Source organism: Lepisma saccharinum, chromosome 10 (genome assembly GCF_977018435.1).
Source record: "Lepisma saccharinum chromosome 10, izLepSacc3.1, whole genome shotgun sequence".
Classification (NCBI taxonomy): Eukaryota; Metazoa; Arthropoda; class Insecta; order Zygentoma; family Lepismatidae; genus Lepisma; species Lepisma saccharinum.
The window spans coordinates 12,786,419-12,811,627 of NC_139238.1; the positions used below are offsets into that span (position 1 = coordinate 12,786,419).

General features: G+C 36.6%; 1 protein-coding gene across 1 annotated transcript in view; it reads right to left on the reverse strand.

Moving 5' to 3' along the window:
- Window positions 1-10,975: 10,975 nt before the first annotated feature.
- Window positions 10,976-25,209, reverse strand: part of LOC145994217 (uncharacterized) — a 35,113-nt gene continuing 20,879 nt past the window's right edge. The window contains exon 4 of the mRNA XM_083130311.1: window positions 10,976-11,397. Within this exon, the coding sequence (XP_082986437.1) occupies window positions 11,212-11,397 (186 nt within the window). The 3' untranslated portion in view covers window positions 10,976-11,211. The remainder of the gene's footprint in view (window positions 11,398-25,209) is intronic.

The following is a 25,209-nucleotide window of genomic DNA, read 5'->3' on the forward strand; positions in this document are numbered from 1 at the left end:
GGGGGGAGTCGAACACAGGACCTCTTCATTATAATGCGACAGCGTTATGCCATTGGGGGAAAAAATATACAGAAAGAACTCGCACCAAACGTGTCATTTTATCACCACAGAAGATGCGTCCATTTTAAGAGGGTGATTGCCTGAGACAAATATTTGAGACTTTCGAAAAACAACGTAATTGTTCACGGAATTAGCTGCCTTGATCCACTAATGAAACGCTGTGCAAATAAAACTACCACCTCAACTTTCTAAGAGGTATGAACTAATGAAACTCAATTTCTGGAAGAGTAAGTTGTGGTTGATTTGTTATATTTTAAGTCATTTTTCTGCTAAATTTGATAATAACTACGATAAGGTTCATGAAAGCAACGAAGGGGCGTAAACAAACACATGCCGACACTCAAAATACAAACCCTCATGAATTCATAAATTATTACCCTGACAGTGGTTCTAGGCGCCAGGGACTCGTTGCCCTGAATGAATAAAGTTTCCAGGGTATGCTGCACAGGATAGAGGTTGACATTCTAGTGTGTTCGAAATTGTCACGCCATACAACCCAAGTCATCTATGAAAAATAGATGAATTATTACTGGTACGGTGATCAACTTCGATTAATTCCTTGTGTCCTAAATCATTGTGTTACCTCAAAAAATATGCACATGTAACCATACGTGTATTGCTTCTTCCGCATTAGTAACATGACTGTTTAGAAAACGAATAGCAACTTAGCTAATAATCTCTTCAATTCTGAACAGATTTTTCAATCTTGCTTGTTTATTACTTATGAGTGATATTTTGTCAAAATAGCCTTTCATTAGCCTAGGCATACTTCACGGACAATGAACAAAGAATTGGTTTTCCGTGTGTGTTTTAAACCATTCCTAATAAGACGTTCATTTTCATCCAAACATTCAGTGGCGGCGATTAGGAGGAGCGTGAAGTGGGGGATGCAGTTCGCCCCGCCACTTTTTGCCCCCGCACTATGCCTTCTTTATGCTAAGCCTTTCCTACCAAGAAAAGTATATTGTCCTTGCCCCTCAAATGTTGGCACCCAATCGCCACTACTACAAACATTCAGATAGATTTGTCAGTTGTACAAACCCTGTACGGTAGGAAAAGAGACCCCCAAGGAGTAAGGAAACTCTTCCAGTCAAAAACTCATACGATGGAAATACTATGCTCAGAAACATGCACTAAAATTACGAGAAACTTCACGATTGTCTACCATCGTACTTTCTATCACTGTCGCCGAATACATAAAATCAAGTATATGCCTTGTATTTGCAACACAAGCTTAAACCTAATTCACATTTATTTCACTGTATTAACATGCATGAAAGAATGTGATTAGAATGTATGGCTGTGCATGGGTAAACACTTCCTTGAAATAATTGTGTCCATTAGAGACAAAGCGCAAGGAAATGGAACAAGATGCGAGAATAGATTAGAAAATAATAAAGAGGAAAACAAGAAAAGGAAAGAGGAAAGAAGTAAGAGGAAAATAGGGAGTGTAAGAGAGAGGGGTATACATACGTATTATATACTATATATGGTCTTACATTTATACTGCGCACCCTAATCTATCAATATGGAGCTTCTGCCCACCCGGTCGAAAACTTCTGGCGCCGCCCCTGTATATTATAGACTTTGAATACGTACACAATTTAGTGTTAGCATATTGCATATGTATTTTATTTTATGTAGCTCCATGTTGCATATGTGTAAAACATATGTCATACATGAAAGTTATACATGTCATGTGTACAAAAATAATTACATTCGTCATTCATTTTTCATGCATTTTCTGCCTTCCAAAAGTACAGTTTGTGTGCTTTTTTCATTATTAGTTAGTGTGAAATCGAACGTTTTGGAATAATATTTCAAATCGTTTGTTTTAATACAAATGCTTTAGCACCGATTTCTACCCCCTTTTTGCGTAATTTATGGGGATAATAACGTCTTTGATGCTAATTTTAATACTACTATTACTACTACTACTACTACTAATAATAATAATAATAATAATGTCATTATTATAATTATTATTATCGGTACGTTTATCATTGGTACTTGTTCCCCCACCAGACAAAAAATCGTGGTTTCGTCTCTGGTTGAGATAAAGATCCGATCAGCCTATCTGAGCATAAAAATGTAGTCCCAGTTTGTAATAGGGCTTTAGGTTGAATGCCCCTGTCAGGAAAGAAGTATAACTTTGTAATCAAACAAACGTTAAGTAATATTATTGTGATAGCGGTAAAATAAATGACAAAATGACTCTCTCATCCAGCGTAGTAATTTCCAGGTGTTTGTAAGTAGTATAGTCGTTTCGCAACAGGTGACAGCACATGCCAGTGTGATCTAGTGCCATCTAGTGGCGTTTTTCAAAACTTTTAGAGATGGCAAACCTTGTGCATATAGAAAAAGAAATACACAAGCTAAACTACGAGTTGGAGTTTCCATCCATTCTTAACCAGCGCCGGGATTGTCATAAATTGTCAAAATAATTTCACACATATGAAATGCAACTATCCAAGTTTAAGTGGCAATGGTTCTGGCGAAGTTAACTCACAAATGCTCAATGTGAGAACCAGGGCCGTATCAAGGTTTGTGGAGGCCCCTGGGCAAAATGTTTTGTGGGAGCCCCCCATTTTTTATTATTTTTTACTAGGAGCTTTATTAGCTCAATATGTTAACCATCAATTTTCATCAGTTGAAATGGTAGACCTGATTTTAGAATCAGTAGTCATTCGTACATTTCAACATATACCCTGCAGCTAAGTAAATTTCAAGTAAAACGTTCACACATCGCCACTGACAATCCACGACAATTCAACAGTAAGGGAACTAAAACACAGAATAACAGCATGTTTCATTATTGTTAGGAAGTGGAACAGCATTGCCAACTTTTTACGATCAATTATTATTTCCGTTATTCAACGTCACTTTTTCCTATTTAAGTTAATCGGAATGATGGGAATGAAGAGATGATGATTATGAATGGAATGAAAGGACACATACAAATATCCATGTATTTAGAATACATGTATGATTGTTACTTTATGAGAACCTAGTTTAACTGGTGCTTATACATAAATAAATACACACATAAATGCAAATTGAATCACCGTGTCAGAACAACAATATGAACTTAACAAACGCCTCGCACAAGTCTTTCCGCGCCTGCTGTGCTGCATCACATCCCTGCAGGTACCAACATTTTGTGGTATTTCTTTAAAAAAATGCGATAACTGAGTCTTAACTTATGACTTTATAAAAAGGTAAAAAAAAGGTAAAGTGTTCCCCTGTGCATAGCACCACGCCATGAAGGCGTATAGTGGGTGTGGGGGTAACGCCCCACACTTTCTTGATCCGGTCGTGAGTGGGGGTGATGTGATCAGCATCACGCCCTTGACCGCCTTTACCCCCCAGGTACCCATGTCATTTGACGCTGGGTGGGGCCGCTTCCACCGTTAGAAAAGTTCCCGGATTTGAACCGGCCGGGGATCGAACCCGGGACCTTTAGCATGGTAGCCAGACGCGTTGCCGACTGAGCCACCGATAAACCGCCATGTGCTTTGCCTAATATGCTAGTAAAACATTAATCAAGGAAAGAACATACGTTTGTACTTACCTTAAAAGTCCTCAATACTACGTGAAGTAAGCCGTCTAGTTAAGAAGACGTCAGTATTCAACAATAACACTTAAGTCACACACTGTTGAGAAAAGTACTCAATGGCCGAAAGCCGAAAGGAAGAAATCAACTCATTCCGCCGTCCGTTAGCTTATGTTAGTGCGGTTCACAAAAGCACTGCTTAAAGTTAGGTGTCCCGTAGTTCACTGATGCACCGAAAGAGAGCGTTTGTATTTCCACAATTTTTCCCCCCTAGAAAAACTCACAGTTCTAATACGATGTTATTAACGAAAGAAAGTTATGTACTTCGGAGGATTATTTATTATCTTAATCGTATCTGAGAATTGATTGTTTGAATAAGTGTGCCTTATTTCCACACCACAGCTAAATCAATCCATGGTATAAAGTATACTGAGCTTCAGATATCTACAAACAGATCGACTGACAGCTGTGCAATAATTGGATCCAGAAGAGTGTAGACATACGACAATATTGAAGTTTTTTAAAATTTTTAAAATACAACTTCTTATGTAATTTTTCACAAGCATAGCCAGCTGGTTAAAATTTTTTTTTTGATGGAGGTTCTTCGCAGCTTCCTTTTGGTGGGGGCCTCGGGAGCAATTGCCCCAGTTGCCCATAGTTTAATCCGCCCCTGGTGAGCACCCTTCGTTACTCTGCACGCGTCAATACGATAATCTACTCCACTCAGACACGTTTCACCATGTTTCAGAATGTTCTCATCAATAATTTGCACCGTGGCGCTAATACGGTGGATCTAATAAGAGTTCTTTGCTGGTGGATCAGTTTGAGATCCACTGCTTTACAAGACACAAATAACTTAATCGTATTGTCGAACTGTTGTAAAACATTTATTGTTACCTTCAGGTTTGCAGATTGATACAAAAATGTAAAATAATTAGATAAAGTTATTATTCAACTAATTGCGGGTTAACAGTAGTGGCACCGGAGATCGCTGTATAAATGAATTGCTTTTCTTTCGCTATGATTAGGGTGTTTTTTGTTGTTGCTTCTGCTTTTTATGCTGCCTTTTTTAAACAAAAGATGGAGCAACCGTAATTTTACGGTGACATTACTGGTATCACTGAAAAGAGTTGACCGTAGAAATACGTTCTAAAGCGGCCCATATACAGCCGTGCAAATACGGACGTAAATCCTCTCCTTATTTACGCAAGTACGTTATGTCAGATTGCCGACACATACACTGCGACGTATACTTTCATCCGTACATCCTTCCCTAGGAGCCCAGTTCTTCCAAGCACAAGCTTAGGTAGTCCCATACTACCTGTTTTCCACAAAGGGGGATCCCCAGGGACCGACCTTTCAGCGGTGGTACCTCACGGATTACCGTTGTTCACAATAGCTGGATCTTGGCCGCATGTTCCTTCCAGTCCCAACCTGCCTTTTCATTCACCACCGCCTTTACGCACGCGTATGCGCAGAAAAGTTAAGGCCTCCTAAACGTTTGGGCCGTAGGAAAATTACGGTGGTGCGTACGAATATTACGGTGCGTACCATCCGCAGGTCTCCAATACTGTCGGATTTCTACGTTGCGTCCAAAATTTAATGACTTCGACGTGTTTTTACGGCTGTGTATGCCCGCCTTAAGACCGTCAATTTTGGCTGCCATACATCTACCGTAAAAATCACCATGATCGTATTTATATTATTAACTGTCATTACTTAGTTACCGTAATAGATTATGTAATTATTATTATTATTATTATTCACTTTATAAAAATGCGTGTATATTTATGATGCAAGCAACTGCAATTTGTTATCATTATCTATATTATGTCCCGGGAATCTGTGGAGTAAAGCCCGCATCATACGGAACTGGATATCCAGTAGGTATGCCCTAGTTGGCGCTGGACTTGCTACCAATTTGCTATTTTTCGCTTCACACGATACTTACCAGCGAACTTGTCGATATACTTTTGTTCCCATACGAGGGAAGTTGTAATGGCGGCCGCGTGAGATGTAAACAATGTATGACTTCACATTTTTAAAAGCCGATAACTATTCAACCGAGAAGAATAACGTTTCGTGTAAAACGTTATTAGGTTCAAAACAATGGCTTAAATACATCCTTTACAACGTTTACTGTACACGTATACCTTATACATTGCTGGAGTAATACTCAGAAACCACAGACAAAAGCGCTCCTTGGCACATTCACAGATTATCTTCACATGGCGATACTTTGCTCTGATTGGCTGTTCCACAGAATCCAGTCGAGGAAGGCTAGTAGCAATTAGAACATGTCATATTCCTCCAAACCAGTCAAGCAGTCAGCCAGGCGGCCATGATTGCTACGTAGAAAGTTAGTTCAGCGCCAATGAATGCACAGGTTTCCCCGCCACACACACACACACACACACACACTACCTTCACAAATGTTCGAATACATGAAAATTATATGTAAAAGTAACTTAAATATGTTGCTAAAATTATGATATGTAAAGATATGGAAAATAATAATAGCATTCTTCGAGTTTACCGCTATTCGCAAACATACAAACACATAGATTTTAGCATCATATGAAAATATTTATTCACATATACATCCGTTCCGCATGTGACATTTACAAGCTGCCCTTACTTCCTTGCAGGATAGTGCAAGGATCGAGTCATCGATCCTTGGGGACACCTAACCCCCTTTGTCCCCCCTGTTGTCTCACTTTGGTTTCCTGTACTGTACATTTTAGCTTAAGGATATCCGGATATGATCATTGATATTTGCAACAAGAATTAATTTAAGTCATACTTCACAAAATCCTTTTATTTATAATATTCATATCACTTTGTGCTCCCTTCCCCAGAACGACATGAACATTATTTCCATTTCAAAAGTGAAAATCACACTAAAAATTACACCAAAATTATTTCATTGAAAACAATTGTATTCACAATTTTGAGTATGCTGTTTGTGGGGGCATTTGCCCTTTTCCTTTTCTGTTGTTGTAATTACACGTGAGCTTCTCTGAGAATAATTTTAAACTACTGCTTATCATATGTATAATGTGTTTTTTTTTCGAAACCCATATACGTTTTTAAAGTTAGAAAAAATAATATTTTCGCTGTCTCCACCACTCACACAAGGAAGTGAAAAAAATTCTGCAATTTGAATTGTTTTTCTTGGTAGAGAATTTTGACGAACATTACAATACTTAGTGCTGAGAGCATATCTTATAAAAGGTGAAAAAGTATTGTCAAATTTTATAATGGCTATTTTGATGACGTCATAAGCAGAGTTAGGATTTTTAGGTGCGCACCTTTTTTTCGTAGTGAAAGTGAGACCTCTCTGGAAGGACTCAGTGTGTGTAATGTTGCCTCAACGTGAGAATGGAGCTAATTTTCCAGCACCTTTTTTCCCCTTTTTTGATAACCTTTCCCCTTCCCTCCCTTTTCTGGGACATTTATCTATTTTCCCCCTTTTTCGTGTTCTTAATCGCTTTTCCTCCCCTTTTTGTGTCCTTTTACTGGTGCTGTTAAATATATTTCCTCAGCAAATCATTGAATTTTTATTTTCTTTTTTCGCGACACTTTTCTCTTTAAGATGTTTTCACATTGTTAACTGAAATTGAATGTATTTAAACTGTGCTTGATTGTTGCCTACTTGAAATCAACAATGGAAAGACCACTACTGATACACACCAGATCGCCGTTATTTTTTTTAAGATAGAAGGAAGAAGGAAACGCAGTTTGGTTGTTGAAAGCAGTGAAGCAACAATGTGTTTCTGAAGTGGTGGGTTTCACGTTTCATGTGTGCGCAGTGGACAAATATTGTTTGTGGATGTAAGTTCCTTACCTGCTTTTTCACTCTGTTAGATCCTGTTAGTGCATGTACTTTACCATGCCGAAAGTGTCCAGATCCCGATTTCTCAGTCTGGCTCAAGAATTTAAGCACGAGTTCATAGAAAGTGATGGAACTGTTATTCGATGCACGGTTTGTGATACGGGAATCACATTAGATGAAAAACACCAGAGAGATCGCATCCAGCAACATATTTCCAGCTCTAAGCATCAAAAGAACAGAATCTGCAAGGAAGTAAATCTCGGCAGACTCTCTTACGCAATGCACTTGAGCAGTGTTCTTCAAAGAACCACAATTTAAAGGAATTTAATGTTGACTTGTGTGCATCTTTTACACAGGCGGGGATTCCACTCAACAAGGTGAACCATCCGGCCTTGAAAGGGTTCCTTGAAAAGTACACACGGTTGTCAGTGCCCGATGAGAGTACGTTAAGGAAAAACTATATTGAACCTGTGTATGAAGAAACTGTTCGTAAAATTAAGGTGAAAGTGTCAGATTGCGATATAGGTGTCATTCTGGATGAGACAACAGACTCAATCAATGTTTTGAACATTTTGGTTTTCCTCTGACAGGTGAGGAAGTTAAGCCCATGTTACTAAACATGTAAGAGTTGCAGAAAACCAATGCCCGTACAGTGATGCAGTCATTTATGGATTTCTGTCAAAAACTGTGGCCTGGTGGAATTCAGTTCGAAAAAGTTGTCGTCGTAGTTACTGACCAGGCTCCCTACATGCTTTCGGCATTTAACTAATTGAAGCCGTTGTTCCCTAAGTTAAAGCATGTAACCTGTTTGGCTCATGCTCTTCACAGGGTTTCTGAATCTATTAGGAACGAATACAACATTGTAAATGAGTTCATATCTGATCTGAAAAAAGTACTCCTTAAGGACCAAAGTCACATTCTTGCCTACAGAGAAACTACCTGCCTGCCCCTGCCACATTTCCCCATCATTACTCTGGGATCATGGATTGAGTGTGCTGCATTTCTGTGTGAAAATTTTGAAAAAATTAAGGAGTTTGTACTTTTCCTGGATTTAACCGACGCAGGTGCAATTTCCAAGACACAGCAACTTCTCCTCCCAGACAAGATAGATGATTTGCAAAAAGAATTATTTTGTGTACATTCCTACATGTACCTGTCGACAGCCATCAAAGCTTAGAAGAACAAGGCATCCAAAAGGAAAAACAATTGGATATCTTTACTACATTTACTACTGTGAGGGGACAGTTAGATGGTTTTGCCAGAGACAAACTTGAGGCTAGTCTTGACAAGAATCCAGATGTTGTTGAATTTGCCACTTGCACAGAGTTGCCATTCCGAGTGAATACTAAATTTGCCCCACTTGTTTCTGTGGATGTAGAGAGAAGCTTCAGCCTATATAAAGATATTTTATCTCCGAAAAGAAACAAACTCACTTTTGAAAATTTGGAAATGCTTAATGTTGTAAGGTACACAGCTTTGTGTTTTTCCCTGACTGGTGAATAACTGTAACACAACCTATGTGTGTGATGTGTACACAGCTTCGAGTGAATAGCTTAGACTAATAAAATAGGAGGGAAAGTTTTAATAAGTAGTATAATTATCAGCACCTTTTATTTGCCCCAATCAGCACCTTTTTTTGCCCCTTTTTGAGTCTTATTTTAGCACCTTTTCCCTTCCTTTTTCCCAATGAAATTTTCCCCTAAAAATCCTAACTCTGGTCATAAGAACCAAAAGATAAGAAAAATCCGAATGTATCTGAGCTAAAACTAGTTCTAGAAGCACACTCATGTTGGTTCTCGATTTCGTGGTTAACGTTTAAGGACCTATAATTAGTAGCGATTCTAAATAAGGCCTTTCATGACACACTGCCAACCTATCAGAATAGTGAAATCGAAGCTTCGGTACAGAATGCTGTTGCATTTATTTCTATTTTGTGGCCAAGAGCAAGCGAAGCGAAAAGTGTAAACACATGTTTGTGACTTGCGAGAAATGAAAGGCAGCGTGGTGGAACATTCTCGTCTGTATTTAATCTCAATTATACAACAAAGAATAATGAATATTTGTGCAGCAGTGAGTGGTCATATTCGACAACGAAACGTAAAATACTTGGTGTTTCAGAAATAGTTGGGGGGTTAACAAAAATTTATTGCGATCACGAAACCAGTCCGGAACGAAAGAGTAACGAAGTTTTTTTTCCACCTACAAATGTGGCATCGCGGGTGACACTGCACACATCGACAAGATAGTCTCGTGCCACAGTCACATCAACATTGGCCTGTCAATACTGTATATCGCTGCGATGATAAGCTCCCTTAGGGCAGCGATATAACGAGGTGGGACGAATACCCTGTCTTGGATGGAACCCCAGAAAAAGAAGACACACGCTGTAAGGTTCGGTGATCTTTGGGACCAAAATATTGAACAAAATACTATGAGTGATTTGAGTGTTGCCTAGCGGCAGGATTGTGAACTCTCAGTTTAACAAAACATACACGCACAGACTGTGTGCGTTCTTCGTTCATTCTGGTCTGGTTTCATTAACGTAAGTTCAATAGTTTACTTGCAATACATTTTTGTAACCTCTCAATTATTTATGAAACACCCGGGATAATGTTTTTGTATTAATATCAAATTGTAGTTTGTTCTTGAAAATGATAGTTCGTGAAATTATTTTTAATCATGTGCGGACAGCTTTAGGTTGTTATCCAATAAATGTAGAATCGAAGAGTATAGTTGAAACTTTATCCATCCAGATGACATCACACGCCAATTTTTGTTGGAGTATGACCACACACCTCTAGATACAGACTGGAAACGATGCGCTTTTGTTTGAAGCAGTGCATCTTCGCTCGCGCATTGCACTGGGGATAGAAATATGGCGGAGATGCGCATTGGAGCTTATTAAGTTTATATTTTTACGCTTGAGGAGTGTAATATGTAGTGTTATATGCTTGTTAGTAAACTTAATCGTCCGACTACCATGCGAGAGACCCGGGTTCGATCCCCGGCGGGTGAGAACCGGGATTTTTTCCACCTGTTCACCAGGCGTCGTATAAAGTGGGTACCTGGAGGAAACTCTGGGGGTAAAGGCTGCCAGGGGCGTGGTGCTGATCACATCACCCCCACCTTCGGCCGTGATCAAGAAAGTGTGGGGTCCTAACTCCACACCTCCTATACCCCTTCATGGCATGGTGTTAAGCACAGGGGAGCACTTTACTTTTCTTTAGTAAACTTAAAAATTGCAGGCTTGTGTGGTGCAATGACTCATGGTTGTTACAAGTAGATCTACGTATGAAGATATGCTCGAAATTTTTGGCTTCAAGTTGACCCATGTTAAAAGACTAATGTTTCCAGTCTGGTATCTAGAGGTCTATGAGTAAGACTACGCAAGGATGCATAATGATTAGATGAAAATTGATGAAGGGCATGGGCAGGACGGGACTTGAACGCTGCACCTCAAACGGTTTTTTTTTCCTCGTGACAATTAACGAAAAGGCGTAAACGTAACCGAAATAAGACGAAAAATAATTGCTTTAAGATAAATTTATTTCTCTCAAAACGAATGAACAAGTTCAATGAAAACAAATGGCTACCTTAGAAGTGAAGAAACTAGTTCATGCATCATGCCACGTGTTTATATATACTATATATACTGCCCGTCCGAGCAAGTGCGTAAAGAACCTTTCTGTATGCGTCGAGAGTGCGTCGGTGTGTGTGCAGGAACGGACACATCCAGGTGAAGGCTTAAACGACCAATTCTCCCCTAGCGCCCGGCTTTGGGTTCATCCTTCGTGAACCGACCAGCCACACGAATGCAACCGGTCATAAGTGAAGGTTCATCTAGGTCGTAGACTTGGACGAACATGGTGAGGTTGCCTTCCAGTTTGGATATCTTGTCCCTGTTATTTTCCAGATCTTCCTCGCAGTTGTCGATCCTTAGGTAGGGACCCTGGAACGTGAGACGTAACATGAGTCACAATCAATAACGTATTTAGGGTAAATCAGGTGATTTTTTAAAAGCAAAAAATCTGATTTAAATCCCTCTAAATTAATAATTTTTAGTAAGATGTACATAAGGATTTTGTAGATATCGGAAACACTTTTGGAGAAAGTACATGACTCTCGTAATCATTTAACGGTGATTATTAGATTCTAAGATAGGAAAATAAAGTAAGTACAACATGTTTACTGATGGTGTGAAGCTCACATGAAAGAAAATGTAAACACAGGATTTCTCTTGATTTAAAATTCAATAATTTTATGGGCAAAAATAGCAAACATTTTGTATAGAAAAATACAAAATACTAATAATGTGAAACCATGAATAGTTTCATTATCATTGAACTGTAAATAAACATGGCAGCTGATGTTTTTCAAACTATTGTTAAAAAAATCTCCAAAAGTCAGCTACCAAGACTACAAAAATATTTTAGTCAATATTTTAAGTTAAAATTATCGTAGTGTACGTTTCCTCCCAGTCTCGAGTTACACTTACCTTTGTAGAAGGCAGTAAATACAAAAGAATGCGTTTCTATACCCCGCGACAGGTTAAGTTTGCAGCAGGTTTTATGTATTAAACCGCGCGAGAACGGCGCTCAGCTTTTCCCGTGCGAGTCTTGCCTCGACCGCCGAGCTGTTCATGTCACAGACATTGAGAAAATCTGCAGTATTGCAGCGGAACTATATTCTGCGCGCACGTTTGGGTCTACATGGGCGAAAAGTTGCTGCAAACTTAACTTGTCGCGGGGCTTAGCTACAAGAAAGAAAAATGGAGGGATGAAAAAAGGAAGTAGGAGGAGTGTAATTTGGAGAACAGGCAAGTTGAGTCCTGAAGGTTGTCGGTTTTGAGTTTTGGAACGGACTCGGTCTGGAGTTTGGAAAGTAAACGTTCGTTTGAAAAATTGTTCGGGAGAGAAGTACAGAGGAGTTAAACAGGGTGCGAAATCATTGAAACCTGGTGGTGGGGGGGAGAAAGTTATTCATATACAAACCCCCTCCCCCACATACGATACATATTTGTAATGTTATGAAAAGTAAAAATAAATTACTCAATTAAGAATATATTATTATTACTATCATTAATTAATTAAAGTAAATTAATTTGTTACTTTTAAACATATCAGATATTGCAAAGCAGATAATTAATTCCTTTACTGACTGGTTAAAGAGGTTAATAAATTATGAAATAGTTGAAGTGGTTTTATTATGTGTAAGTTTTTCTTTAGTTTGTGCTTTATGATAAATCAGATTGCATAATAGTTATTGTGAACTTGCATTCTTGTTTTAATTTTATTGTGCGTATTGATGTAGATTTGTTATTGATCTCTTGAGAGAGGAATGCATTCAATACTCACAACTACACTAATTTGTGTGTGTTTTCGATATTATTCTTAGTAAAGTATGCTTAAAATTAAAAGTAATTGCTTATCTTTTGTTTGTTATAACAAAAACTGGTGGGGGGATTTTTGAGGCCACAATTGTTGGTGGGGGGAAATCCCCCCAGGATTTCGCAACCTGGAGTTAAGAGAAAATTTAAGAGACTAACAAAAGTGTGTGTGAGGGGATTAACTTTGGAACTCTTTTTCGATCATATCTTCGAGAAGGAGACAGGTAATATCCTTTTCTCATAAGCTAACCATGCCGATCCAGTCTTAAGGTCATTTAACCAAAAATGTGTGAGTTGCCATTCATTTAAGAGTTGTCTAGGTTAGGTTTTGTCTAGGTACCTCCGGAGATGAAGGATGCAGCATAAGCGAGTGCTTATGAGCTAACATAACCCCCATTAAGATCCCGACACAGGGTTGGTGTTAGACGTTATATATAGTACATCCAGAATGTTTTATTTTCACTGGGAGAAAAGTTACTGAAATTATTATTAGTTTCATTAACACACTCAACAAACATTGCCATAGTAGTTGGAGTATCAGAAAAATGTACATGTTTACGTATATTTTTTATTTGCTTTAATCAAACTGTTCAAATATTGAACAGGGCCATTTACTAGAAAAAGCCTTTCTATAACAGAACATATACTCGTATATATGTGCATGGTGCCAGAAACCATGCAAGAAGTTTTAAGCGCTTTTTTTTTTAAATCGATTTAAATAAAAAAACAAAATTATTTTTTAAAATAATTATAATATTTTTATCCACCCTCCCTTCACCCCCACCCACCCATTAAAGTTGCCCCTCCCCCCTTGAAGCAACGGATTGCGCTGGAACTAGGTGTAGAGCAGGGTTGTTAAAAGGTCCAGCAACCCGTAAATTCTAATGGGTTGTATTGAGTTTCGCTGCAGGACCGGAACCTTGTTTCCTCGCCACAATTTAAATTCGGGTTAAAGTTGCGTTTTGTTTCATTTCAATACTGAACTTGAATCATATTAAAACTGATCCGGTAGAAAAGGTTCCTGGACCGTATTTAAATTGATAAAAAAAATGTTCCTGGACAGAATTTAAATTAATCCGGAAAAAAATTATCCTGGACCGGATTTATATTCAGCCGGAAAAAGAGGTTCCTGGACCGAATGGAAATACTTCACAGATAAAAAGATTATTTTCGGTCCAGAACCACGGAATTGGACCTGAACCTGGACCATTAACAACCCTCGTGAAGAAGCTGTAGACAGCATTGTGAAGCGAATGCTCACATGGAAGAAAATAGTTCTAATTTTCACCACCAAGCCGAAACATGGCGCTGAAATCTGGTGTACAGTGAACAACATCCTGGATCACTGATCACACTGCCTTACACTTCCAAAGGGTTATTCACGTTCACAGGATGTATACTGAACACTGCTGTACCGACATAAACTCAAATTACTCGTTGTTGTTACTTCAGCGCCACGTTTCCACCTAGTGGTGATTTTTTTCGTCATGGGCTCCATAGCCTCTCTACCAAGTTTTAACGCAATCTGTGGTTTCGAAGGGCTTCCAAAGGGCTCTGAGTAGGGAGCACCAAGTACTAAAACGAAATAATAAGAATGTACTTGATTACAATTTCCTATGTAATGAAGGGTTACTTATTTCAGCCGTCATCAGGAAAAGGCAAGGATTACATGCGACTTTGAATTGACATTAACTAATAACATTTATGCACACTACTACTTATGATACAGGCTGTCAAAAGTCCCATAACACACACTATAAAATATAAAAGCGTTATACTGAGTACCATTGGTCATGATAGAAATAAGTTAGGAACAGGGAGAACCATAGTTGTCTGTGACAAGTGAAGGTCCGCCATATTGTTGACGGCCATATTGAATTCAACTGAGAAATGTTAAATGGGAAGGAGGTGATGTGACATATGAAATCAGGCTAGAATTTCACGAGAAATGCAATGGTGAAGGTTTTTTCCAACGTATCTTCAAACCCGTAAAAAATTACATGTATACATTCCAAGTATAAAATCTGCTTAATATGTTGCTTCATGCAATACTTGTAGACGTTTTCCCCACTCATGCAGAACATTTTGCAACGTAGCAGTTCTGACAGCATCGCATCACTCATATGATCACTATCACGTATTTCAGTGAATGTACTATTGTCTTATAATGTCCCCAGAAGTAAAAGTCCAAAGGTGTTAGATCCGAGGGACATGCAGGCCATTCAAGACGCTCCCGGCTGCCAATACATCGACTGGAAATTTAGCGTGAAGAAACTGTTTCAAAACGTTCCCATAGTGTTGTGGCGTTCCGTCCTGTTGTAAAAATCTTACCAGAACCAACTACGAACATAAAAATTAGACTTATCACTCCGAAGGACTTTTCATTCCAAAGGAAGTATAGTAATTGTTAGAAACACACCATTCACAATATTCAACTCTCTGGGGATGTCGCTGATTAAAATCAGGTGCAAGAACAGGTGCACTTCTCTCGCTAGATGTCAGTATGTTCTCCATGCGTTACTCACGTGTTTTAGGCATTTTAATGGATTTTCCCGACATATCAAAAGGAAGAAAATTGTTACAAGCATGCATTCATAACTTTTTACTGGTAAAAGATACGTTGAAAAAACTTTCACTGCTGCATTTCTCGTGAAGTTCTAGCCTGATTTGATATATCATATTAGATCCTTTCTCATAGGCGCCGACTTTGGGGGTTGGGGGCAAGGCATTTTCTGCCCCCTCCCAAATTCACGTAGAGGGACATAGGTATTTACACATATAAAATATTGTTTATGCGAACCTTGCCCCCCCCCCCCCAAAATACCTTGCAGCCAAAATTATCATAATTTGGCACCTCTGCCCTTTCTATTTAAAGTTTCTGACTTGAATTCAGTATGGCGGACCTGCGCTTGACACCAAATCTGTTTCTACCATGACCGATTGTAACCAGCGTAACTCCATTACACTTTATATGGTGTATTAAGTACTTTTGACTCACCCCCTAAGCGTAATATACATTAAACACTAGAACTTCACTTTTCATAAACTGGACTTAATACTATTTTTTGACATTGTAACGCTATTCCTCGCTCGCAAAGGAACATAAATTAGATTGTGTGCAATTCGATATTCATTTGTTTCCCTTGTATGAAGAAGTATTACGTCACCAATCATGTGACTATGGAAAGGGAGGGCTCTCGCGTGGCTTGCGGAGTTCTCACTCTCTCTCTTACTCTGGCAGCGGTTGGAGTTACCTGTCGTAGCTCTACCTTGGACTGGTGGAATCGGTTAGCTGAGATTGTCATCTGTGTAATGGTGGTATAATTAATATATATTTAAGTTTATTTTAAGAATTATAATACTTCATTTAGTTAATTAGTTTCATTTGTGCACTATTTAGTTATTCCATGTTTAATACTATCATTGCGCAGATGATCATTTCAGATTGGCCGATACTTACTAGTCTTGTTCATTTGGTATCTAATTAGATTTAAGATCTCTCCATCCAAAATTGCTGACTAATATATTATATACGGAATAATAATATCGAATATTGAACACAATCTAAGTCCGGTACATCTATTTGGCCTTGTATGAAATGGGTTGGTTGGATTTGTGATTTAAATTAATGTAAATCGGATATGTATATATTATACTAAATTTGTTATTGGAAGATTTCTATTGTTGACGTTACTGCTGTTACATATGACCAATTTCTAATAGTTATTTCATAAATAAATTGTTAAATTTACCTTTTTAATTTTTGTACTTCCCACAAAGGCCTCTGAGCTGGGCGAATAGTTCAATAAGCAAGGTAGTCAAATTGTCAGCCATTAGTATATATAATTGTAGAGGGCTAATGACATAATCCCAAATCTAAATTATATGTGAAAATACTAGGGTGGTGACAGAGAAGAGCATAGTTTTGTTCAATGTGGGAAGTACGTAACATTTTGAAAAGTAAAATTTAGGGAAAAAGGATGAATTTAAATGAATCAAATTCTCTATTGCAAACATTAGATCAAACTGGTTATTTAGATCCGCCTAGTGCATTAGGAATACAGCCGATTTCTTCCACGATGTATTGTGAAGGTCAGGAACAGGTGGCGATGAGTTCGTCACGGCCAGGTGTGTCTCGGCCGGAAGTGAAAGTTGAGGTTAAAAGATCGTATGATCGAATGCCTTGTAGGCATAAGTGGGTAAATAAACGTCCTTCTAAGAATTTAATTGACTTTTCTGATTCTAATGATGATGAGATACATAATGGGGGGGATAATTCTCCAATTTTTGCTGGTAGTTGTATTAAGAAAATAACAAGTAATGTCGCTAGTCAAACTCTGTTAAGTTTGATTAACAATGTCCCCTTAGTAATGGATGAAAATCCTCTTAATCTGTTTGATTTTATATGGCATATAAACAGCATAATTGAAAAGGATATTTTTCCAGCAAGAGAAATACTTCTCTCTGCTTTACATAAGTTGCCATGTAAAATAAGTGACGTAATATGGAAACTTATAGGTAGTGATCTATCTTGGTCTGCAATTGTTAAAAAAATAATGGATAAATTTGTAACAACGTTAGGAAAAGAACTCATTGTTAATAAGTTCATATTTCGTATCCAAGACAAAAATGAAGATGTAGTAGAATTTTTTGAAAATCGATGGAAGGCTGCAGTTTTAGTAGATTTGGGGTGGCCTGAAGAAGAGCTTATTCAGTGCTTAATTGAAAGAATGCTCCCTAACTATTCTGAACATTTTATTTTGAATGGTGTCCCTTCGTGCGTGTGTGATCTAAAAGCTAGATTACAATTATTGCAGAAACATCAGAGAATCGTTAAAGATTTCAGATCAGTTACTTCAAGTGACAAATTACGTAACACAGGGGAAAGTAAACCAATTATTTGCAGACAATGTTATAAGGCAGGACATGTAATGAAAAGTTGCCCCTATAGACAGAATAAAACCTTCATGCCAGCATTTGCAAATTCTTCGAAAGAAAGTGATACCGTGGTTGCAGTGTTTGTCCCTATTGTTCTAGAAAATCAAACATTAAATGCTTGCATAGACACTGGCTGTACAGATTCAATTATCAGGAGAGATGTGATTCATAAACTGAATCTTAAGAGACAATTGAAGATCAATGAGTGCAATGATAAATTAAAAGTGGGGAACGGAACATACATATATTTTCACCAAAAAGTAACATTAAATGTGAAGTGCGATTATTTATCGTGGCCACAAACCTTTTATGTAAGTGACAATTTGCCTGTTGACTGTATACTGGGTGTGAAATTTCAAATAAAATCGAAAATGGCCATAAATATGCCGAAACAAGAAGTTAGTTTCAACAACGGCGGAGTGGTTTTGCCAATTAAATGGAACTGTTCAAGTTTTAATATTCAAAATGTATCTTTCCAGGAGAACTTTATTAATGCACCTGTGTCTTTACCCCCTGTTAACAATGGTAATCTACAACAAAGAAGATACAACCAGCAGCAGCCAAGAACAAGTGGATTTTCAAGGAATGCTTCTCAATTCAATCAGGCAAGACGTGGTCAACAGCGTGCTCCACAGCAAACAAGAAGTGGACAAGTTCCAGGAAACCAATTCAGGAAACCCTTTACGTCAACTTCCAGTACTTCTGTTCCGGATGGATTTTGTGGAGTTATGAACGAGCTTTCGCAGGATTTTGAAGAAAAACTAGGTGAGCTTAAAAATCAATTTTCTGACGTTATTAGTGATTCTATTGGACACATTAAAGGTTTCGAATACCGTATTCAATTAACAGACAATATTCCAGTGAGAATGATGCCATATAATTTGGGTCCAAAGAAAGAAAAGGAAATGGAAGAAATTATTGATAATTTGTTAAAGCAAGGTGTTATTGAACCTACTAATGGAGCATATGCTTCTCCAGCATTTATTGTGTATGGAAAAAATGGATCTAAAAGAATGGTCATTGATTATAATAAGGTAAATGATCATATTTTATGGGATGGTTTTCCTCCAAATAACTTAGAAGACACCTTAAGTTTTTTGAGCAAGGGAAAAATTTATTCCGTTGTTGATATTAAATCTAGTTATCACCATATCTTACTTGCAGAAGAATCCCGAGACGTGACTAGTTTTGTAACAAAAACAGGCCATTTTAGGTATAAATTTCTGCCATTTGGTTTACGTGTAGGAAGTGCATGTCTAGCAAGAGCTATGGACATGGTCTTAGGAGATTTAAGGGGCACATTTCTTTCTTACTATTGTGATGATATTTTAATTGTATCAGATGATGAAGAATCTCATATAAATCATCTGAAGATAGTGTTTGAAAGATTCAGAAATTATGGAATAACAATATCACCTCAAAAAATGCAATTGGGCCAGACAAAAATAAAATTCTTAGGGTTTGAAGTGAGTAATGGAAATCTATGTATGGATCCTTCGCGGATCGAAGCAATTAGAAATTTGCCAGCTCCCAAATCCTTGAGAGGATTAAATAAATTGTTAGGGTTTATAAATTATTTTTCAAGATTTATTCCTGACTTTCAGAAAATAATTTCACCATTAAATGATGTAAAATCTGTGAAACAAAAATTTTATTGGGGTTCTTTACAGCAAAATGCGCTCGATACAATTAAGTTAGCATTTGAAGAAAATGTAATATTGAAATTACCAGATATGGACAAGCCATTCATAGTTCAGGCAGATGGGTCTTTATCAGGCTATGGTTCTGTTTTATTGCAGGAAGATGAGGATAGGAATTTAAGACCTGTCTTCTTCTATTCTAAGCGAATGAAAGAAGCTGATAAAAATAAAACCATATATCAGGTAGAATTGGAGTCTTTAATGTTAGCTTTAGATAGATTTGATCCTTATTTGAGATGCCAACCATTTCTATTGCAAATAGACAATATGAGTGTTGCATGGATGATAAAAAGAGCATCCAAATACCCAAAATATGCTAGATATTTAGAAAAACTATCTATGTACAAGTTTCAGATAGAGCATATACCTACCACAAGTAATAAGTTAGCAGATACTTTATCTAGAATGTTTGATGGTAAGGAGTTTAATACTGAAGAACTAGATGTAAGTGAATTAGATGGTATTAACTTGAGCATGTGGGCCCATCCCTTATTGTCAGTATCCATATCTGATGAACAACTAAAAGATAAAAAGCTAAAAGAAATCATTGATAAATTGAGAGCGAATGAAATAGTACAGCATTACAAATTAGTAAAGAATGTCTTGTTCTATAGAACTAAATCAAATACTATGCCATATAGAATTGTTGTTCCTGAACACTTGCGTAGATCTGTAATTACTTATTTTCATAGTAATGTTATACAAGGTGCTCACATGGGTTGGTTGAAGACACTAAAGAAAATACAAAAACATCTAACTTGGGTAAGGATGGCTAAAGATGTTAAAGATATGGTACAAGCCTGTGATGTTTGTCAACAAAGTAGAAGTAGAAATGTTGCAGTGGTAAATACATTGTCATCTGAAATTATTTCTGCTCCATGCCAAAAATATCATATTGATTGTGTCGGTCCACTGGTGCCATCAAAAGGATTTAAATTTATATTAGTTGTAGTCTGTGCATTTTCTAAATTTGTTATCTATGAACCATTAAAGATGTTGTCATCAAAGGTCATTGTACAGAAATTATATAATATATTCTTAACGTATGGATTTCCGAGTGAGATCACTTCTGATAATGCCTCATATTTTGTTTCGCAATTCTTTGAATCATTCTTGTTTAATTTGGGCATTAAACATACAACGATAAGTCCTTACAATAGTCAGGCAAATATGGCTGAAAAATATATATCTCACTTAAAGTATAGCTTGAGAGCATTGTTTGCTAAAGATCAAACCAAATGGGTAAATGCATTAAAAGAAATACAATATTCACATAATTCATGTATCAGTTATGCTACAAAATTTACACCTGCCCAACTTTTTCTTGGTAGAGATTTAAGCGATATGTTATGCATTAGATGGCAATTAAAAGATGAAAATGAAGTTATTTCTGACGATGAACAAAAAGAGAGGTTGTACCAGGCATTTCAAAACTTAAAGAAAGCTTGGAAAAAGAGGGAGGAACTCTATAAGAGGAAATTTAGTCCTGTAAATTTTGCTGTAGGTGACAAAGTAATGGTGCAAAACCAAGTTATATCAAAAAAAGTTGAGAATATAACACGTAAATTATCTTATAAATATACAGGGCCATATGAAATTGTGAAATTTTTAACTAATGTGTCCGTCTTAGTAAAACATTGCTCAGATCAAAATAAGTTTAAGAGAGTGCATGTCTCGAAAATAAAGAAGTTTTACGAAATGCCTGTTACTCTTCCATCCAGTAATAATATCAATAGCAATTCATTACCAGAGTAAGAGACCTAGAAAAATCAATTTGATTTTTGTTGTTTGTTTTCATGTCTGTTACAATGGGTACCCTGTGTTGTTTTTGTTACGTATATCAAAAAAATATATATTCTAATGTTGTTGAAATTGGAATTTTAAATGTTATGTACGTACGTATGAAGGTATTGTTTCTTGGTATTTTTGTATATCACAGGTTTCGTTTGGAATTAAAAAGATCGATCAAATGTCAACTATTAATTAATAAATGAACCTGAGGACCGAAAGTACCAGGACACAAATGATTTGTGGATTTGAATGTATGGTGTTTGTAAGTACCATATGTTTCTTTGCGGGCGATGAAATGCTTTTTATGTATATTTAAAGGGGGAGAGGGAATTTTGTAACGCTATTCCTCGCTCGCAAAGGAACATAAATTAGATTGTGTGCAATTCGATATTCATTTGTTTCCCTTGTATGAAGAAGTATTACGTCACCAATCATGTGACTATGGAAAGGGAGGGCTCTCGCGTGGCTTGCGGAGTTCTCACTCTCTCTCTTACTCTGGCAGCGGTTGGAGTTACCTGTCGTAGCTCTACCTTGGACTGGTGGAATCGGTTAGCTGAGATTGTCATCTGTGTAATGGTGGTATAATTAATATATATTTAAGTTTATTTTAAGAATTATAATACTTCATTTAGTTAATTAGTTTCATTTGTGCACTATTTAGTTATTCCATGTTTAATACTATCATTGCGCAGATGATCATTTCAGATTGGCCGATACTTACTAGTCTTGTTCATTTGGTATCTAATTAGATTTACGATCTCTCCATCCAAAATTGCTGACTAATATATTATATACGGAATAATAATATCGAATATTGAACACAATCTAAGTCCGGTACATCTATTTGGCCTTGTATGAAATGGGTTGGTTGGATTTGTGATTTAAATTAATGTAAATCGGATATGTATATATTATACTAAATTTGTTATTGGAAGATTTCTATTGTTGACGTTACTGCTGTTACATATGACCAATTTCTAATAGTTATTTCATAAATAAATTGTTAAATTTACCTTTTTAATTTTTGTACTTCCCACAAAGGCCTCTGAGCTGGGCGAATAGTTCAATAAGCAAGGTAGTCAAATTGTCAGCCATTAGTATATATAATTGTAGAGGGCTAATGACATAATCCCAAATCTAAATTATATGTGAAAATACTAGGGTGGTGACAACATTCAATAAATATTCAGTACTTTTTTCTTTACTCCGTGGTGGAGTGGTTAACACTACACGATCCGACGCCAGGCGTCTTGGTTTCTAATCCTGGCATGGGTGTTCGATGTGAGTGTCTCTTCATCGATCTCATCATGTTATCACTCATCATCATCTTTGCGATTAACCAAAAGCGGCAGAGAAACTAAGTAAAATAAACTAAATCAAATCAAGTTGTTTTACATTAATTTCTTTGCCAGGACACTTATTTTTATGGAAATTTTGACCACCTTATTTACACGTAAGGTAGATAATGAATAGCCTACATGCTGTTATATCTATATTCTTCAAAAAGTTGAATCAGTTCAAAAACTTTTATCAGGTTATTATGCACAAAGTTTAAAAAAAATTACTATGACCAACATTACTCTGAATGGTTATCAGAGTTGAATATGTTTTCCTTAGAAGAAAGAAGAAAAATGAAAAGGATAAATTTTGTAGAGAAGATATTAAATTTCCAAGTTGACAGTGAATACTTTTTGAATAATATAGCTTATAAAATTCCCAGATATTCCCATAGGTATATCTCAATTCTCACATGCCTAAACAAGGCAAGAGGTTTAGTAGCTGATCTTGTTGAAACCTATAATTTGAATTTATGTTGATGTATAAGATTGTAGGATCCACTCTTATATTTTATAATAATGTATTCAATTTTTTAATTTTGTATAACATAGTGGTTGTTTAATCGTTATCATCACTTCAATAAATATGATGATTATTATTATTAGAACAATACACAGTTAATTGAACAATATATTATAACACAATAAACCATTATTAGTATCAGAGATATAATAGATCTCGTTGAAAACTGTAACTTGAAGTTTAAATATGCTAACTTGTTATGTTATGTTATGTTATTCTACAGCTTATGTATTTGATTCGTGTAACTTTGTACTTTTGTATTTGACTTAGTGCTGTATTAGGTTTCATACTGTGCTCAACACTTAAAATAAACGATTATTATTATTATACCGTATTCATGCAATAGTAACAGTAACATTAATTAATTTATGTATTATGAAAACACATTGAATTACATTAACATAATAATTATGCACATTTTATAATTATTGCTTTTCAGACAGTTGGTTGTGACCCCTCACCAGATATATTTCTAGAATTGCCCTTCGTTACAGTTTCATCTCGTAATGGAAGTTATACTGATAAAGCAACGAACACATTTGAATTCTAGTGACAATGGTTCCTTATTATTAGCATGCAATCCTATTTATAAAATATTAAATTATTCTAAGCACTACGTTCCCAGACACCACTTCGTCTCTCGTCTTCAGGAAACTAAATTTAATTTTGGAGATTAAACATACGACTGACCTTTAATTTCTACTACACGTCCGACACGCTAACCAACTTCGATGTTATGAAATAGTTGGTTAGGACATTTTACTTGCGAATATCTTTGATTTCTACTATACATCCAACGACCTAGCCAACTTCTATGCTATTGAGTAGTTGGTTAGGACATCACATTTGTAGTACAATCAATGTTCCAGTCTTGACCATGGTTTTACATTTCTTGTAATGTGTAATTGGTAAAAGACATGTAATATCATGTAACTCACAGTGTTATAACACCATTAAGCCTTGTTTCCATGTTATGAAAAACTCAATATGCTGACCAAGGCAGAAATTTATTTTATTATAAAACATAAACTAAACATAACGTTTCAACCTTCTAGCAAGGTCTTCTTCAGACTCTGCACCAAGTACAAATGTAACAAGACATGACGATATATATACACAAACATTACTCCCCTCCAGACTATTAGAAAGTTGTTCTGGAACATTCTAGCAGGTGGCTTTCCCTTGGCAACTGTACTTTCACCTAAAAGACTAAACATATTCTCTTCCATCTATAATGTGGATGGACTCTTTATCTCACATTCTTCTTCCTTCTTCTCTCCTCTTTCTCTCTTGTCCTTTCCATTCTTTCTAACACCTTCTTCCATTCTTTGTTTAACTTCATTCCCCCATTCCAGTTCATTGTGTCTTCTTTACCTTAATAGAGAAGAGAGGTAAGAAAGAGTGGAAAAGACAAGAGAGAAAGAGGAGAGAAGAAGGAAGAAGAATGAAGGAAAAAGAGCGTGAGATGAAGAGTCCATCAACATTATAAATGGAAGAAAATATGTTTAGTCTTTTAGGTGAAAGTATAGTTGACAAGGGAAAGCCATCTTCTAGAATGTTCCAGAACAACTTTCTAATAGTCTGGAGGGGAGTAATGTTTGTGTATATATATCGTCCTGTTTTTGTATCTTGTTACATTTGTACTTCGTGTAGAGTCTGAAGAAGACCTTGCTAGAAGGTTGAAACGTTACGTTTAGTTTATGTTTTATAATAAAATAAATTAGTGCCTTGGTCAGCATATTGAGTTTCTCACAGTGTTGTAGCATTTTTTTTTGTTTTAAAACAGATTTTTACAAAACAAATTTGCGTATTTCTTATAGTCTCTCATCAACGCTAACTCGAATCATTTATTGATTTTTGTTCCAATTTGTTTATTTGAAAATACCTCCATGTAATGAACGAAACATCGTTTTGTATAACAGGAAAGGAATAAGTTCTTATACATTACTACGAGGCATGGCCAGAAAGTGTGCCTTGGCGATAAAAGAGCGAGAGATATTAGTTGAACAGAAAATTTTTACCCTCAAAGTACATACCTCAAGGTGCTCCATTTCACATCTTAATACTAGAAGAAATAGGAATAACA